The sequence below is a fragment of the Carassius gibelio genome, chromosome A11, assembly GCF_023724105.1.
Source record: "Carassius gibelio isolate Cgi1373 ecotype wild population from Czech Republic chromosome A11, carGib1.2-hapl.c, whole genome shotgun sequence".
Lineage (NCBI taxonomy): Eukaryota > Metazoa > Chordata > Actinopteri > Cypriniformes > Cyprinidae > Carassius > Carassius gibelio.
Window position 1 is genome coordinate 25,185,105 of NC_068381.1, and position 18,621 is coordinate 25,203,725.

At 44.7% G+C, this 18,621-nt stretch overlaps 1 protein-coding gene and 8 non-coding genes across 9 annotated transcripts; all 9 read right to left on the reverse strand.

Annotated features, from left to right (window-relative positions):
* Positions 1–1,592: 1,592 nt before the first annotated feature.
* On the reverse strand, positions 1,593–5,531 carry LOC128022734 (uncharacterized). Its single transcript, XM_052610536.1, has 4 exons — positions 5,031–5,531; positions 4,698–4,907; positions 3,117–4,369; positions 1,593–3,007 (listed from the first exon to the last, which is right to left on the reverse strand). Exons 1-4 carry the CDS (start codon positions 5,488–5,490, stop codon positions 1,880–1,882), a joined length of 3,051 nt encoding a protein of 1,016 aa, XP_052466496.1. The 5' UTR covers positions 5,491–5,531; the 3' UTR covers positions 1,593–1,879.
* A 5,336-nt stretch (positions 5,532–10,867) lies between these two features.
* On the reverse strand, positions 10,868–10,940 carry trnar-acg (transfer RNA arginine (anticodon ACG)). Its single transcript has one exon. It is a non-coding gene; the product is annotated as a tRNA-Arg (tRNA).
* A 2,283-nt stretch (positions 10,941–13,223) lies between these two features.
* Positions 13,224–13,311, reverse strand: trnay-gua (transfer RNA tyrosine (anticodon GUA)). The gene is given in 2 exon segments: positions 13,224–13,259; positions 13,275–13,311. It is a non-coding gene; the product is annotated as a tRNA-Tyr (tRNA).
* A 741-nt stretch (positions 13,312–14,052) lies between these two features.
* Positions 14,053–14,125, reverse strand: trnar-acg (transfer RNA arginine (anticodon ACG)). The gene has a single exon. It is a non-coding gene; the product is annotated as a tRNA-Arg (tRNA).
* Positions 14,126–14,512: 387 nt separating this feature from the next.
* trnay-gua (transfer RNA tyrosine (anticodon GUA)) lies at positions 14,513–14,600 on the reverse strand. Its single transcript is given in 2 exon segments — positions 14,513–14,548; positions 14,564–14,600. It is a non-coding gene; the product is annotated as a tRNA-Tyr (tRNA).
* Positions 14,601–16,092: 1,492 nt separating this feature from the next.
* On the reverse strand, positions 16,093–16,165 carry trnar-acg (transfer RNA arginine (anticodon ACG)). The gene has a single exon. It is a non-coding gene; the product is annotated as a tRNA-Arg (tRNA).
* Positions 16,166–16,536: 371 nt separating this feature from the next.
* Positions 16,537–16,624, reverse strand: trnay-gua (transfer RNA tyrosine (anticodon GUA)). Its single transcript is given in 2 exon segments — positions 16,537–16,572; positions 16,588–16,624. It is a non-coding gene; the product is annotated as a tRNA-Tyr (tRNA).
* Positions 16,625–17,958: 1,334 nt separating this feature from the next.
* trnar-acg (transfer RNA arginine (anticodon ACG)) lies at positions 17,959–18,031 on the reverse strand. The gene has a single exon. It is a non-coding gene; the product is annotated as a tRNA-Arg (tRNA).
* A 371-nt stretch (positions 18,032–18,402) lies between these two features.
* Positions 18,403–18,490, reverse strand: trnay-gua (transfer RNA tyrosine (anticodon GUA)). Its single transcript is given in 2 exon segments — positions 18,403–18,438; positions 18,454–18,490. It is a non-coding gene; the product is annotated as a tRNA-Tyr (tRNA).
* Between the last annotated feature and the right edge of the window lie 131 nt (positions 18,491–18,621).

An 18,621-nucleotide genomic window follows, 5' to 3' on the forward strand; every position in this document is an offset into this window, starting at 1 on the left:
GGTCTGTCAAGGTACAAAACTGACATGTTGTGAGGTTAATAATGAAAGTGAGACCAATTTTTAATATGCTGATTATTCGCTCGTTCAGTTTAATGCAGATTACAAATTATTCTCAATGTCCAGGCGGCAATTAGTGATAAGGCTTCAAAATGGCAAGCCTGTGACATCAAAACCACATGGCATTGCACCCTTCAAAGTAGTAAAGCGGCTACAGAGTAGCGATGAAATTGTTCATTCTAGAATCAACTGGCCCACCAGCCAGCATTTTGTGAGATGAATGGCAATACCAAAGCATGTCCGTGTCTCCCCTAGACATCGGAATGGGTGTGCAGAATGTGCCTTTTTTTGGAAAAAATAGAAGAATGCCTAGAGAGTTGCCTTTTCTTTTGGACTTTGGAGAAAAAAAACACAACAACAAAATAAGCCGGAGAAAAACAAGCACAGAGCAAGCCAGCCAGGAGTCGAACCTAGAATCTTCTGATCCGTAGTCAGACGCGTTATCCATTGCGCCACTGGCCCACCATTAGTAAAGACCCCCGATTGTTACAGACTTGTTGGTTTTCGATGTGACGGTGGCAAGCATTGATGTCTGCTCATTCTCACCTTGTTATCAGGAGAACAGACTACCAGCCCTGCAGCCCACCAGCCCACCAGCCCACGAGCCCTCCAGCCCTCCTGCCCACCAGCCCACGAGCCCTCCAGCCCACCATCCATCCCTGGTGGTCTAGTGGTTAGGATTCGGCGCTCTCACCGCCGCGGCCCGGGTTCGATTCCCGGTCAGGGAAAGCTCTTTTGCCTTCCAATTGTGGACTGCGAATTCAAGCTCTGCTGACAGCTGTGAGAAAGCCAGCTCCAAGCCAAAACATTGGTGGGAACATGAAAAAAACACCTCCTTCGAGCCGGAGTTGAACCAGCGACCTAAGGATGGCCAACACTCCAACCTACAGTCCTCCGCTCTACCAGCTCCGCCAAAGCTGGGGAACAATTGTCTGTATAAGAAGGGGGGGAAGAGGGGAGAGAGAGGAAGAGAAGCGCGAGAAATTCAGGAAATCGTAGGTTCGAATCCACGCTGTCACATAAAGTTATGCGTGTATTTGTTAAAAATCGTAAATCGATTGTTTCGTGTCCAAGTTTGATTTTAAAAGTAATGTATTTGAATTTAATTATTGTTTCATTTCTAAGATTGATTTTGACAGTAATGTTTTTGATTTAATAATTCTTTCGTTTCTAAGATTGATTTTTATTTTATTCTCATTATCATTAGTCAAAGTGCATTTATTAAGGCAATCATTTCCTGTGGCAGTAGGGACAAAATAACCTCCTTATTACGGCATTCACACTTTATTGTATCATATTACTTACTGCAAAGCTACACGTGACACTGAATTTAACTGTAAACTGAATGTCATTACATTCAATAAAACAAATAAATACAACACACCAGTCAAAGAGAAATATATTTATTAACTATATACATATTTAAAAAAATGTAGGAAAAGTACTAAATTCAATATAAAATTAAGAATTTTAAGTGCACACGCTATATAAAATAAGTACAAAAAAATATATAAATATATACATCAAAATCTACACATTTTGGTATTTTACTTTATACTGCTTCCTCTACACATAAACCTTTCTATAATAATAATAATAATAGTTTAACTTTATTTAATATGTATATATATTTCCATATGTATTATAGTGTATTCACATACATACCCACATGTTTATAATAATAATAATAATAATAATAATAATACAAGATAAAAAAAAGTGCACAGTATAACTCTTTAACATTAAATATGGCTGGAAGATAAAAAACAGAACAGATCCAACCAAGAGAACAAAATGAATGTATCACACATAAATAAATGAGTTATCTTCTCATAATCTGTAACCACTGCTCCTTTGTAATTGTTTCTTTATTAGGGCAATATATTTTGCCTTTGTACTGGCTATGGCCAGTTTCTTGAGTACGAAATTGGCCACACTTTCTGCACGAATTTGCTTTTACAGTGCGATTGTACGATCGTTTGGTTGGAGTGGCTGTGTCATTTGCAGGTGGCTCAGAGGAAATTGCTCCAGGGTTAATGGTGGAAAATGGGGCTGGGCAGGGCACCAGAAACATCTGAGACACAACAGGGGCAGTGGGTGTGTCAGGAACCAATGGGTGTGGTGCTGTCGGCCTGGGACAAATTGTCCTTAGCTGGCTGGACGTGGCTGAACGCTGAGGGTGTACGGCTGATGGCCAGATTGAAGTTGCTGTGGCAGATGTACAGGTAGCTGAGGGCGCAATCTTTCTAAACTTTGTCTTTGCCTGTCCAGCTGTGTCTGGTGGCATCTGGTAGGTATGCAACTGGTGGCTATATTGTGGAGGCACAACAGGCTGTACTCGTGCTGGAGGCAAAACATCCAAAGCCACTGGACGTGCCTCTGGAAGGTCCAGCCCTTGCAACAGCAAGGAGACCTCCTGACCCTTTAAACGGTTATTGTGCCATGTCGTAAGGGTCCTCTGATTTACCTCAACTAGCTGAAGGGTTGTGTCACTCATCACCGTTCCATTGCTCAGGATTAGCTGCCGAATTTTTCTGTAATCACGAAGAATGAGATCCCATCTAGACAGACATTCTGTCCGCTGTTTCTTGGGGCTTCGGTGGATGTTACATAACCTTATGAAAATCATTTCAACAAGGCGACAGCAATTAGGCCACTGTGCTGGAGAGCCGCTAGAACCCAAAACACACCTTTTTGTGCTGTCGACACCAGGAGTGAAGACAGCTTTCTTTTTTGGGGACCTAAAACGTCCTGTAAGTAGCCTGTCTTGATGACGAGCAGCATACACCACCCTGTCTTTATCAAATTTGTCCAGGTTCTGCCACAGACCCACAATGGTCGCAACTTGTTGGTTGGTAAGTGTGAGGCTTGTCTGTGTGCGCAGCTCCACCAGACACTCTGCCAACGCATCCACCCGGTCCATTCCAGGAATGCAGTGTTCGTCAACAGCCTGGAAATATATAACTGTTGGTTAGGTATTTACATGCTGTTAAGTAAGTTTACTGCTTAATGGCAGATAACTAAATGAGTGACAATTCGTATAGAAAAGGAAATTTTACCATTGCTGAGGGCACTGGTGTATCTAAAGGATCCTGGACACTGGGTACTGGTGCAGCTGAAGGAGCCCGGACTCTGAGCAGTGGTGGAGCCTGGACACTGGGCAGTGGTGGAGTCTGGACACTGGGCAGTGGTGCAGCTACACTGGGCACTGGTGCAGCTGAAGGAGCCCGGACTCTGAGCAGTGGTGGAGCCTGGACACTGGGCAGTGGTGGAGTCTGGACACTGGGCAGTGGTGCAGCTACACTGGGCACTGGTGCAGCTGAAGGAGCCCGGACTCTGAGCAGTGGTGGAGCCTGGACACTGGGCAGTGGTGGAGTCTGGACACTGGGCAGTGGTGCAGCTACACTGGGCACTGGTGCAGCTGAAGGAGCCCGGACTCTGAGCAGTGGTGGAGCCTGGACACTGGGCAGTGGTGGAGTCTGGACACTGGGCAGTGGTGGAGTCTGGACACTGGGCAGTGGTGCAGCTACACTGGGCACTGGTGCAGCTGAAGGAGCCCGGACTCTGAGCAGTGGTGGAGCCTGGACACTGGGCAGTGGTGGAGTCTGGACACTGGGCAGTGGTGCAGCTACACTGGGCACTGGTGCAGCTGAAGGAGCCCGGACTCTGAGCAGTGGTGGAGCCTGGACACTGGGCACTGGTGCAGCTGAAGGAGCCCGGACTCTGAACAATGGTGGAGCCTGGACACTGAGCAGTGATGCAGCTACACTGGGCACTGGTGCAGTTGAAGGAGCCCGGACTCTGAGCAGTGGTGGAGCCTGGACACTGGGCAGTGGTGGAGTCTGGACACTGGGCAGTGGTGGAGTCTGGACACTGGGCAGTGGTGGAGTCTGGACACTGGGCAATGGTGGAGTCTGGACACTGGGCAGTGGTGGAGTCTGGACACTGGGCAGTGGTGGAGTCTGGACACTGGGCAATGGTGGAGTCTGGACACTGGGCAGTGGTGGAGTCTGGACAATGGGCAGTGGTGGAATTTTGACACTGGGCAGTGGTGCAGCTGTAGGAGCCTGGACACTGGGAACTGGTGCAGCTGGTAGAACTGGTGGACCTGAAAGGACTAAGTCATCTGATGCCACAAGATTTGCCACTGTGGCTTCCTCTCCAAAGAAATCAATGAAACCCTCATCCTTTTCCACTTGCTCCTCCACATCTATCTCCTCCAGCAATTGAGAGGTCCTATCAGAGGTAGGGCACATGTCCTCCAGGGGCTGACTATTCTGCCTCAACAAGTACTGTACTCCAATGAGCTCCCCTGAGGAAATATTTGTAACAGGAAACATTTTTAATGGAAATTATGCAGAAAGGTTTATTTAGAAATGCAGTAAATATTTTGTTGTCCACTTCTGTATGAACAATATATATCTAATTCAGAGGGTATCATAAAAAGACAGGATTACTCTATATTCTACTATGTATTTTATTTTCTGCCCTGAAACCTAGAACACAGAATAATGTATAAATATTCTGGTAGTATAATTTTTCTCTGATATGTCAAAATTACATTATTATTGTCCAAAAGCACTTGTAATTTTACCAAAAACATGCTACATCATGAGCTGCATTTATCAAAATATTTTTACCTGTGTATACTGCAGGTGGAGTGAAGCTAGGGACCAATTTCCTGCCATACAACTTATTGTAGTTCTCATTGACAGAGTAAACCAGCTCCCCTGTGTAAGAGCGCAGAGTTGAACCTCCATCTGCAACAGCAGCTTCAGCCCGGTCCTGATTCCAGCGTAATAAACCTTCCAGGAGATAAATCTGGAAGTTCAGGCTGTTTGCGCTGTTCCCTAGAAAAAGAAATAGAAAGCCAAATATTGCTTTGAGAAAATGCAAAACATAAAATTTAATCTGCAAATATCTTGATAAACAGGAATTAGTGGCAAAATGTGGTATATTCTGACATGACAAACCTGGAATAAATCTGTTTAGGTGGCAGTGAAATGATTCCAGGGATGTGGAGCCTCTGGCACAACGATAAGTTTTTAGAACCACCCCACCCTTGCTTGTAGTTCCAGTTTCAGTATAGAGCGGCACATTTGGAGGGTCTTGGATACAGGTGATGTGCCGCCTCTGGACATTCCAGATGTGCTGCATTCTCACACTGTCAAGTAGAGGAACACCAAGAGCATCATTCCCCTTGCCACCCATGAGCTCTCTGATGAGCATATCAAGGAGGCGGAAAGTGGTTTCTTCTCCCCGTGTTCTCCTCCTGCAGTGCTGGAGCAGCTCAGCTTTAGTTAAATGATGGTCCAGTTCTGCCTCCGACAGAGTAGGCCAGCCCTGTTGGATGAGTTGCTCCCTTTTGGCCTGTCTCAGCAGAGTGAGATCCCCTGCATCCCACTCAAAAATACAGGATGACAGCCTTGCCATAAAAGTAGGGTACAACTGGTGGGCGTCAGTGGTGCACCCTACTGCCAGACTTCGCATAAAATGCCAAATGTCTAGGCGGACGATGACATCTGGCCAGCCGCTGAACCGCCTCTTCAATTTAGTCTCTCCCACTTTCTTGCAACAATCACAGTCCACATAAATGATAGTGGGAGGATCAACACCAGCACTCCGGTATCGCTCCATGAGCCCTGCAGCCATGAGGTCTAACCCAGCCCCTTCATTCGCAGTCAGGACACTCATCAGCACCTGACCTATCTCATTGCCCACTGAGGTAAGCCACTGTGCTGTGCCTTTCGCAGGCCCGCTCAACTTCTTGGTGATCTGAAAGAAACAATAAGCATAGCAAATAATACAACATGCATCCAAATCAGTTACACTGAAAAAAATAAAGCTCTCTTGGTCTAACAATACATTATAGATAAGGGTACAGTCAATTAAGCAGCTTATCTGACCTTCTTAGTTGAATCCATTTTTAAGATTGATCCATACGTGGATGTTATGCTGGCCTTTATGTGATCGAGCCTGTTGAGAATGTCCTGACTATATACAGTGAGGAGCCATTTGTAGCTGGGTACTGAAGCAAGTGGTGGTGGCTCCTGGAAGTGCAGCGGATGCAGGCCACGATTATCAAAAAAGGCCACACACTCTGATGTGTACCGAAGCGCACGTTTCAACCACTCCTCACTGTGGTTCTCTCTCAGCTGGCCGATGATCCTCACTGGGCCATTCCCCATGCCCCTCTCACGCAGCAAGCGAAGAACCCGAATGTCACAGGCATACCTTGGAAAAAAGCATTCATTTAAGTATCTTATTATAAGGTATCTAATTATTGTAGGAAATATTTATCAGAAAGGGTAGAACATAAGTGAAAATGACTGCAAAATAATTACTTGCGTGTGAGGATGACCCTGAATTCAGATCGATGGGCCAGGTCCAACTGCTGCAGCACAGCTTGACTCCAGGACAGATAGCTGGTTCTACACCTGGTGCAGATCAGGGTCTCTGTCACCAGGTTGTAGTATCTGTCAATGTCTAACACCTGTCGTACCCTCCTGTGCAGTCCACCACCACACAGCTGTTGCCTGGCACAGGCAGGGTTAGTACACTGGAGCCGCACCTTCCACAGCTTATATGGCATCCAGAGCAAGAGACGCTGTGAAAAAAACCTATCAGGTGTTGGAGCTTGGTGGTACAACAGGGCTGGTGGTGGGGGGTGATACCACAACTGTAGGTTTTCACGCAGCTCCAGCTTTCCCTTTGCACCAACCCTAAAAAGTGCTTCTGACACCCACTTCTGGTCTTGCTGTGGCATTGTCTGTGGCCACAGAAGGGGGAGATCTTCTGGCTGAGATGAGACCTGCTGATATTATAAAAAACACTGGTTTAAATAAAAGCTAAGAGAGCATTAAATGATGAAGACATGTATATATTTTGAATGAGATCTTACTGGGCTCCTCACAACAGTATTCTCAGAAACAGTTGATGGCGTTGCTGTTTTTTTGATGCGTTGTGAACTCTGAGGTGGAGGAAGGAAGAAGGAAGAGGAGGACTGGATGACGGGCTGATGAGGTTTGGGGGATGGAGGAGGATGAGGATCAGAGGGTGGACATGAAACTGTAGCTGAACTGGAGTGCTCTAACATCTGTGGAGTCAAACATTATGAATAATTTATTAAGGGGATTGCCATGTTTTTAATACATTAAAATTACATAGTGATAAAGTCATGATGACATTATAAAAGTCTTGATGTCTTTTAATATTAACCTGAGAGGTTTTCCTCTGGGTGCTCAAATTAGGTTTTGCTGCTGCCACATGTGAGCCTCCAAACCTTGACTTTTCAAACTAAAAAGATTTGTCATGGTTAGTGATAACAAAACCCTAACACTATAGTTAAAGGTTGAGATGTTTCAGTATCTGCAGTGATGCATGCAATAGTGTGGTCTGCTTACCATTGACAATGTCAGTTTAGGTCTCTTTGCAGGACATGACACATCGCTGACAGAGGGTGTGCTTTGGGCCGGGGTGCTCTGTGATGCTTCCCCTGTGACTGGTGGATGAACCTGTGACACATGCATAAAGTACAAAACAGTCTTCCTAATGTGATTTTAGATATAAAGACACATTGATGTTGCAAACACATCTATCTATTTATGCAACTTGAACCAGGCTAATTGAAGTTACCTTGTGAAAGCCACAAATACATGTCTGAGCTTCCTTCAGAAGAGTGGTCTGTCCCCTCATTTGCAGAGGGCACTTTTCTATCTGTGAACATGAATTATACCTCTGACACTGGATCTCAAAACAGCAATAAGTCATCATAATTATATCAATATAACATTGTATTTACATGTAATTACTTAACCATACACATAAATAAAAATACCACAATGTATTGTCAAAAAAGTTTGTTAGTTTGCCCATGAATCTAGCTGCATAACTTACCTTCTGATACATCTCATGCCATCGTTTTTGTCGGGGAGAAGGTCTATTCCCCTGTGTAGATGGCCAAACTCCTGTTTGGGCAAAAATCTCCAGACGCGCAAGCCATTCAGCATTACTCATGCCTTTGTGAGACTTAGCTGAAGCCATGTCGTTGCCTGAAACACTACATAACACGTTACACTAACTGCCATTGTAGCCTGTAGCATTTACCCTCCTGTTGTGTTCATTTCATGATAGCTAGTTGTGTTCCTGGTCCAGAACGACCGCCATATTATAGCAGATTATAAGTTCATTATAATACACATATTATCTTACATATAACATGTTGTGATTTATTTATTTATTATTTAATGCCATGTCAGCAGCAGGGGCTATATTCATGCCAAGAGGAAACATTTCAATTGCACAATTCAGTCATATATATAATGTCAAAACAATTATATAACATTTATATATATATATATATATATATATATATATATATATATATATATATATATATATATATATATATATATATATATATATATATATATATATATATATATATATATATATATATATATATATATATATGTTTGTATGTATGTGTGTATGTTTGTACAAATATAAAAAAATACATATAATAAGATTATAACAAGAATAAAAGTATAAGAACAATTACATAGAGTCTTAACAAGTTGTGATAGATCTTTCTATTATGGCTGTATGTCTCAATGACCTAGGCTCATACAACACGTTTATGAGTATAAATAAATAAATAAATATATAGCATTATGGATTAATTTGACTAAAACAAATACTCAGATTAAACATATTGTGGTCTTTCAACTGTGTCCATGTGATAAGGGCATGAACCTGAATGTATAAACTTATCCATTCACTTCTTTTGACTGGTCATAACATATGTACAAACATATAACATACGTGTAAAAGTTAAACAAAACATTAACATTTTCCAAATTTATTTTGTGTGTTCAAATGCCGCATTTGGAAAAAGCTGTGGAACCTTATTACAATTAAATAAAAAGCATTTTTTTTTTCATTGAGAAAACTTGTTAATCGGTTAAATTCGACATATTTACAGTTACGTTAGCTCCGGTCGTAATAGTATTTACACATCAGTGACAGTTGACGTTACGTAGTATCAAGCGGTAATCATAGGCTAATTTACATGGCCAATCTTGCTATTCCTAAAGAACAAAAATCCTAAACCATTTCATTCATATCAAGATATAAATAACATACATGAGCGGAATGTAAATAATTTAACGTTACCTGAGCGGAGATTACATGCAATTGGCGAGGACGTGCGTGATTGGTGTATGAGAAATAGACCTTGCCATTTCATTGGACGCGGAAAAATAGAGATCGCAACGTGATTGATTTATAAAAGATAGAAGTCGTAAGGTGATTGGTTTTTAAAAGATAGAAGTCGTAACGTGATTGGTTTTCAAAAGATAGAGGTCGTAACGTGATTGGTTTTCAAAAGATAGAGGTCATAACGTGATTGGTTTTTAAAAGATAGAAGTCGGCATACTATTGGATTAATTTTACAGACTTGTGGTTGTCAGGTACCGCCATCGAAGGGGCTAAGGGCTAGTCAGAACCTCGACATATCAGGGTTCTGTAGCTCTACTGCTGGCCAAAAAGTAAAAAAAAAAAAACCAGGAATCCTAACCGCTAGACCATATGGGATCTGGACACTTTAAACTGGCCATGGGCTTCTGGGGCACTTTCCATACATGTGGTCAGCGTGGGCGCAGGACCTTGTAGTGGCCTGTTGCTTTAGTTCTGTGACTGTAACAATATGATAATAATTTGGCAAAACAAGAATTATCCAAAAGGACGGTTTTCTGAATTATATAGTGTTGTATGCATTCAGGGAATCTGTTTTTTCACTCAACCCGGGGGTTCAGTGTATTTGGGCAGATTCCTGTGATTGCAGAATTGATTCCTCAAACTGGTAATTAAGCTCTTGTCCAAGTGAAAATACTCGTGTCATCCATTTGAAAACACACACGGCAACCTTTATCTAGAGGAAAAACTGGAGTCAACCCCTGGCTGCGTACAAGAAAACCAGGAATCCTAACTGCTAGACCATATGGGAACTGGCCAGCTTTAACTGGCCACAAGCTTGTGGGCCACTTTCCATAAATGTGGCCAGTGTGGGCGCAGGGTCTTGTAGTGGCCTGTTGCTTTTGGTGTGTGACTGTAACAATGTGATAATAATTTGGCAATACAAGAATCATCCGAAGGGACGGTTTACTGAAATATATAGTGTTGCATGCATTCAAGGGACATGTTTGTTGACTCACACATGGTTCAGTTTTTTGGCCAGAATCCTGTGATTGCTGAATTTATACCTCGAACTGGTAATTAAGGTCTTGTCCAGGTGAAAATACTTGTGTCATGCATCTGAAAACACACATGGCAACCGTTATCTAGAGGAAAAACTGCCTATCGTCGGTCTGTCAAGGTACAAAACTGACATGTTGTGAGGTTAATAATGAAAGTGAGACCAATTTTTAATATGCTGATTATTCGCTCGTTCAGTTTAATGCAGATTACAAATTATTCTCAATGTCCAGGTGGCAATTAGTGATAAGGCTTCAAAATGGCAAGCCTGTGACATCAAAACCACATGGCATTGCACCCTTCAAAGTAGTAAAGCGGTTACAGAGTAGCGATGAAATTGTTCTTTCTAGAATCAACTGGCCCACCAGCCTGCATTTTGTGAGACGAATGGCAATACCAAAGCATGTCCGTGTCTCCCCTAGACATCGGAATGGGTGTGCAGAATGTGCCTTTTTTTGGAAAAAATAGAAGAATGCCTAGAGAGTTGCCTTTTCTTTTGGACTTTGGAGAAAAAAAACACAACAACAAAATAAGCCGGAGAAAAACAAGCACAGAGCGAGCCAGCCAGGAGTCGAACCTAGAATCTTCTGATCCGTAGTCAGACGCGTTATCCATTGCGCCACTGGCCCACCATTAGTAAAGACCCCCGATTGTTACAGACTTGTTGGTTTTCGATGTGACGGTGGCAAGCATTGATGTCTGCTCATTCTCACCTTGTTATCAGGAGAACAGACTACCAGCCCTCCAGCCCACCAGCCCACCAGCCCAGCAGCCCACCATCCCTCCCTGGTGGTCTAGTGGTTAGGATTCGGCGGTCTCACCGCCGCGGCCAGGGTTCGATTCCCGGTCAGGGAAAGCTCTTTTGCCTTCCAATTGTGGACTGCGAATTCAAGCTCTGCTGACAGCTGTGAGAAAGCCAGCTCCAAGCCAAAACATTGGTGGGAACATGAAAAAAACACCTCATTCGAGCCGGAGTTGAACCAGCGACCTAAGGATGGCCAACACTCCAACCTACAGTCCTCCGCTCTACCAGCTGAGCTATCGAAGGGGCTAAGGGCTAGTCAGAACCTCGACATATCAGGGTTCTGTAGCTCTACTGCTGGCCAAAAAGTCACTTCTGGTGCAGGAAGATTTGCTGGATTTTTGAGGAGGGAAGCAAAAAGGAGCATGCATTCCCATACTGGGAGTTGAACCCGGGCCGCCTGGGTGAAAACCAGGAATCCTAACCGCTAGACCATATGGGATTTGGACACTTTAAACTGGCCATGGGCTTCTGGCGCACTTTCCATACATGTGGTCAGCGTGGGCGCAGGACCTTGTAGTGGCCTGTTGCTTTAGTTCTGTGACTGTAACAATGTGATGATAATTTGGCAAAACAAGAATTATCCAAAAGGACGGTTTTCTGAATTATATAGTGTTGTATGCATTCAGGGAATCTGTTTTTTCACTCAACCCGGGGGTTCAGTGTATTTGGGCAGATTTCTGTGATTGCAGAATTGATTCCTCAAACTGGTAATTAAGCTCTTGTCCAAGTGAAAATACTCGTGTCATCCATTTGAAAACACACACGGCAACCTTTATCTAGAGGAAAAACTGGAGTCAACCCCTGGCTGCGTACGAGAAAACCAGGAATCCTAACTGCTAGACCATATGGGAACTGGCCAGCTTTAACTGGCCACAAGCTTGTGGGCCACTTTCCATAAATGTGGCCAGTGTGGGCGCAGGGTTTTGTAGTGGCCTGTTGCTTTTGGTGTGTGACTGTAACAATGTGATAATAATTTGGCAATACAAGAATCATCCGAAGGGACGGTTTACTGAAATATATAGTGTTGCATGCATTCAAGGGACATGTTTGTTGACTCACACATGGTTCAGTTTTTTGGCCAGAATCCTGTGATTGCTGAATTTATACCTCGAACTGGTAATTAAGGTCTTGTCCAGGTGAAAATACTTGTGTCATGCATCTGAAAACACACATGGCAACCGTTATCTAGAGGAAAAACTGCCTATCGTCGGTCTGTCAAGGTACAAAACTGACATGTTGTGAGGTTAATAATGAAAGTGAGACCAATTTTTAATATGCTGATTATTCGCTCGTTCAGTTTAATGCAGATTACAAATTATTCTCAATGTCCAGGCGGCAATTAGTGATAAGGCTTCAAAATGGCAAGCCTGTGACATCAAAACCACATGGCATTGCACCCTTCAAAGTAGTAAAGCGGTTACAGAGTAGCGATGAAATTGTTCATTCTAGAATCAACTGGCCCACCAGCCAGCATTTTGTGAGATGAATGGCAATACCAAAGCATGTCCGTGTCTCCCCTAGACATCGGAATGGGTGTGCAGAATGTGCCTTTTTTTGGAAAAAATAGAAGAATGCCTAGAGAGTTGCCTTTTCTTTTGGACTTTGGAGAAAAAAAACACAACAACAAAATAAGCCGGAGAAAAACAAGCACAGAGCAAGCCAGCCAGGAGTCGAACCTAGAATCTTCTGATCCGTAGTCAGACGCGTTATCCATTGCGCCACTGGCCCACCATTAGTAAAGACCCCCGATTGTTACAGACTTGTTGGTTTTCGATGTGACGGTGGCAAGCATTGATGTCTGCTCATTCTCACCTTGTTATCAGGAGAACAGACTACCAGCCCTCCAGCCCACCAGCCCACCAGCCCACCAGCCCACGAGCCCTCCAGCTCTCCTGCCCACCAGCCCACGAGCCCTCCAGCCCACCATCCATCCCTGGTGGTCTAGTGGTTAGGATTCGGCGCTCTCACCGCCGCGGCCCGGGTTCGATTCCCGGTCAGGGAAAGCTCTTTTGCCTTCCAATTGTGGACTGCGAATTCAAGCTCTGCTGACAGCTGTGAGAAAGCCAGCTCCAAGCCAAAACATTGGTGGGAACATGAAAAAAACACCTCCTTCGAGCCGGAGTTGAACCAGCGACCTAAGGATGGCCAACACTCCAACCTACAGTCCTCCGCTCTACCAGCTGAGCTATCGAAGGGGCTAAGGGCTAGTCAGAACCTCGACATATCAGGGTTCTGTAGCTCTACTGCTGGCCAAAAAGTAAAAAAAAAAAAACCAGGAATCCTAACTGCTAGACCATATGGGAACTGGCCAGCTTTAACTGGCCACAAGCTTGTGGGCCACTTTCCATAAATGTGGCCAGTGTGGGCGCAGGGTTTTGTAGTGGCATGTTGCTTTTGGTGTGTGACTGTAACAATGTGATAATAATTTGGCAATACAAGAATCATCCGAAGGGACGGTTTACTGAAATATATAGTGTTGCATGCATTCAAGGGACATGTTTGTTGACTCACACAAGGTTCAGTTTTTTGGCCAGAATCCTGTGATTGCTGAATTTATACCTCGAACTGGTAATTAAGGTCTTGTCCAGGTGAAAATACTTGTGTCATGTCCAGGTGGCAATTAGTGATAAGGCTTCAAAATGGCAAGCCTGTGACATCAAAACCACATGGCATTGCACCCTTCAAAGTAGTAAAGCGGTTACAGAGTAGCGATGAAATTGTTCATTCTAGAATCAACTGGCCCACCAGCCTGCATTTTGTGAGACGAATGGCAATACCAAAGCATGTCCGTGTCTCCCCTAGACATCGGAATGGGTGTGCAGAATGTGCCTTTTTTTGGAAAAAATAGAAGAATGCCTAGAGAGTTGCCTTTTGTTTTGGACTTTGGAGAAAAAAAACACAACAACAAAATAAGCCGGAGAAAAACAAGCACAGAGCGAGCCAGCCAGGAGTCGAACCTAGAATCTTCTGATCCGTAGTCAGACGCGTTATCCATTGCGCCACTGGCCCACCATTGGTAAGGAAACCCGATTGTTACAGACTTGTTGGTTTTCGATGTGACGGTGGCAAGCATTGATGTCTGCTCATTCTCACCTTGTTATCAGGAGAACAGACTACCAGCCCTCCAGCCCACCAGCCCACCAGCCCACGAGCCCTCCAGCCCTCCTGCCCACCAGCCCACGAGCCCTCCAGCCCACGAGCCCTCCAGCCCACCATCCCTCCCTGGTGGTCTAGTGGTTAGGATTCGGCGCTCTCGCCGCCGCGGCCCGGGTTCGATTCCCGGTCAGGGAAAGCTCTTTTGCCTTCCAATTGTGGACTGCGAATTCAAGCTCTGCTGACAGCTGTGAGAAAGCAATCTCCAAGCCAAAACATTGGTGGGAACATGAAAAAAACACCTCCTTCGAGCCGGAGTTGAACCAGCGACCTAAGGATGGCCAACACTCCAACCTACAGTCCTCCGCTCTACCAGCTGAGCTATCGAAGGGGCTAAGGGCTAGTCAGAACCTCGACATATCAGGGTTCTGTAGCTCTACTGCTGGCCAAAAAGTCACTTCTGGTGCAGGAAGATTTGCTGGATCAGAACCTCGACATATCAGGGTTCTGTAGCTCTACTGCTGGCCAAAAAGTCACTTCTGGTGCAGGAAGATTTGCTGGATTTTTGAGGAGGGAAGCAAAAAGGAGCATGCATTCCCATACCGGGAGTTGAAGCCGGGCCGCCTGGGTGAAAACCAGGAATCCTAACCGCTAGACCATATGGGATTTGGACACTTTAAACTGGCCATGGGCTTCTGGCGCACTTTCCATACATGTGGTCAGCGTGGGTGCAGGACCTTGTAGTGGCCTGTTGCTTTAGTTCTGTGACTGTAACAATGTGATAATAATTTGGCAAAACAAGAATTATCCAAAATGACGGTTTTCTGAATTATATAGTGTTGTATGCATTCAGGGAATCTGTTTTTTCACTCAACCCGGGGGTTCAGTGTATTTGGGCAGATTCCTGTGATTGCAGAATTGATTCCTCAAACTGGTAATTAAGCTCTTGTCCAAGTGAAAATACTCGTGTCATCCATTTGAAAACACACACGGCAACCTTTATCTAGAGGAAAAACTGGAGTCAACCCCTGGCTGCGTACGAGAAAACCAGGAATCCTAACTGCTAGACCATATGGGAACTGGCCAGCTTTAACTGGCCACAAGCTTGTGGGCCACTTTCCATAAATGTGGCCAGTGTGGGCGCAGGGTTTTGTAGTGGCCTGTTGCTTTTGGTGTGTGACTGTAACAATGTGATAATAATTTGGCAATACAAGAATCATCCGAAGGGACGGTTTACTGAAATATATAGTGTTGCATGCATTCAAGGGACATGTTTGTTGACTCACACATGGTTCAGTTTTTTTGGCCAGAATCCTGTGATTGCTGAATTTATACCTCGAACTGGTAATTAAGGTCTTGTCCAGGTGAAAATACTTGTGTCATGCATCTGAAAACACACATGGCAACCGTTATCTAGAGGAAAAACTGCCTATCGTCGGTCTGTCAAGGTACAAAACTGACATGTTGTGAGGTTAATAATGAAAGTGAGACCAATTTTTAATATGCTGATTATTCGCTCGTTCAGTTTAATGCAGATTACAAATTATTCTCAATGTCCAGGTGGCAATTAGTGATAAGGCTTCAAAATGGCAAGCCTGTGACATCAAAACCACATGGCATTGCACCCTTCAAAGTAGTAAAGCGGTTACAGAGTAGCGATGAAATTGTTCATTCTAGAATCAACTGGCCCACCAGCCAGCATTTTGTGAGATGAATGGCAATACCAAAGCATGTCCGTGTCTCCCCTAGACATCGGAATGGGTGTGCAGAATGTGCCTTTTTTTGGAAAAAATAGAAGAATGCCTAGAGAGTTGCCTTTTCTTTTGGACTTTGGAGAAAAAAAACACAACAACAAAATAAGCCGGAGAAAAACAAGCACAGAGCGAGCCAGCCAGGAGTCGAACCTAGAATCTTCTGATCCGTAGTCAGACGCGTTATCCATTGCGCCACTGGCCCACCATTAGTAAAGACCCCCGATTGTTACAGACTTGTTGGTTTTCGATGTGACGGTGGCAAGCATTGATGTCTGCTCATTCTCACCTTGTTATCAGGAGAACAGACTACCAGCCCTCCAGCCCACCAGCCCACCAGCCCAGGAGCCCTCCAGCCCTCCTGCCCACCAGCCCACCAGCCCTCCAGCCCACCATCCATCCCTGGTGGTCTAGTGGTTAGGATTCGGCGCTCTCACCGCCGCGGCCCGGGTTCGATTCCCGGTCAGGGAAAGCTCTTTTGCCTTCCAATTGTGGACTGCGAATTCAAGCTCTGCTGACAGCTGTGAGAAAGCCAGCTCCAAGCCAAAACATTGGTGGGAACATGAAAAAAACACCTCCTTCGAGCCGGAGTTGAACCAGCGACCTAAGGATGGCCAACACTCCAACCTACAGTCCTCCGCTCTACCAGCTGAGCTATCGAAGGGTCTAAGGGCTAGTCAGAACCTCGACATATCAGGGTTCTGTAGCTCTACTGCTGGCCAAAAAGTCAAAAAAAAAAAAAACCAGGAATCCTAACCGCTAGACCATATGGGATCTGGACACTTTAAACTGGCCATGGGCTTCTGGCGCACTTTCCATACATGTGGTCAGCGTGGGCGCAGGACCTAGTAGTGGCCTGTTGCTTTAGTTCTGTGACTGTAACAATGTGATAATAATTTGGCAAAACAAGAATTATCCAAAAGGACGGTTTTCTGAATTATATAGTGTTGTATGCATTCAGGGAATCTGTTTTTTCACTCAACCCGGGGGTTCAGTGTATTTGGGCAGATTCCTGTGATTGCAGAATTGATTCCTCAAACTGGTAATTAAGCTCTTGTCCAAGTGAAAATACTCGTGTCATCCATTTGAAAACACACACGGCAACCTTTATCTAGAGGAAAAACTGGAGTCAACCCCTGGCTGCGTACAAGAAAACCAGGAATCCTAACTGCTAGACCATATGGGAACTGGCCAGCTTTAACTGGCCACAAGCTTGTGGGCCACTTTCCATAAATGTGGCCAGTGTGGGCGCAGGGTTTTGTAGTGGCCTGTTGCTTTTGGTGTGTGACTGTAACAATGTGATAATAATTTGGCAATACAAGAATCATCCGAAGGGACGGTTTACTGAAATATATAGTGTTGCATGCATTCAAGGGACATGTTTGTTGACTCGCACATGGTTCAGTTTTTTGGCCAGAATCCTGTGATTGCTGAATTTATACCTCGAACTGGTAATTAAGGTATTGTCCAGGTGAAAATACTTGTGTCATGCATCTGAAAACACACATGGCAACCGTTATCTAGAGGAAAAACTGCCTATCGTCGGTCTGTCAAGGTACAAAACTGACATGTTGTGAGGTTAATAATGAAAGTGAGACCAATTTTTAATCCGCAAAATTGCTGATTATTCGCTCGTTCAGTTTAATGCAGATTACAAATTATTCTCAATGTCCAGGTGGCAATTAGTGATAAGGCTTCAAAATGGCAAGCCTGTGACATCAAAACCACATGGCATTGCACCCTTCAAAGTAGTAAAGCGGTTACAGAGTAGCGATGAAATTGTTCTTTCTAGAATCAACTGGCCCACCAGCCTGCATTTTGTGAGACGAATGGCAATACCAAAGCATGTCCGTGTCTCCCCTAGACATCGGAATGGGTGTGCAGAATGTGCCTTTTTTTGGAAAAAATAGAAGAATGCCTAGAGAGTTGCCTTTTCTTTTGGACTTTGGAGAAAAAAAACACAACAACAAAATAAGCCGGAGAAAAACAAGCACAGAGCGAGCCAGCCAGGAGTCGAACCTAGAATCTTCTGATCCGTAGTCAGACGCGTTATCCATTGCGCCACTGGCCCACCAATAGTAAAGACCCCCGATTGTTACAGACTTGTTGGTTTTCGATGTGACGGTGGCAAGCATTGATGTCTGCTCATTCTCACCTTGTTATCAGGAGAACAGACTACCAGCCCTCCAGCCCACCAGCCCACCAGCCCACGAGCCCTCCAGCCCTCCTGCCCACCAGCCCACGAGCCCTCCAGGCCACCATCCATCCCTGGTGGTCTAGTGGTTAGGATTCGGCGCTCTCACCGCCGCGGCCCGGGTTCGATTCCCGGTCAGGGAAAGCTCTTTTGCCTTCCAATTGTAGACTGCGAATTCAAGCTCTGCTGACAGCTGTGAGAAAGCCAGCTCCAAGCCAAAACATTGGTGGGAACATGAAAAAAACACCTCCTTCGAGCCGGAGTTGAACCAGCGACCTAAGGATTGCCAACACTCCAACCTACAGTCCTCCGCTCTACCAGCTGAGCTATCGAAGGGGCTAAGGGCTAGTCAGAACCTCGACATATCAGGGTTCTGTAGCTCTACTGCTGGCCAAAAAGTCACTTCTGGTGCAGGAAGATTTGCTGGATCAGAACCTCGACATATCAGGGTTCTGTAGCTCTACTGC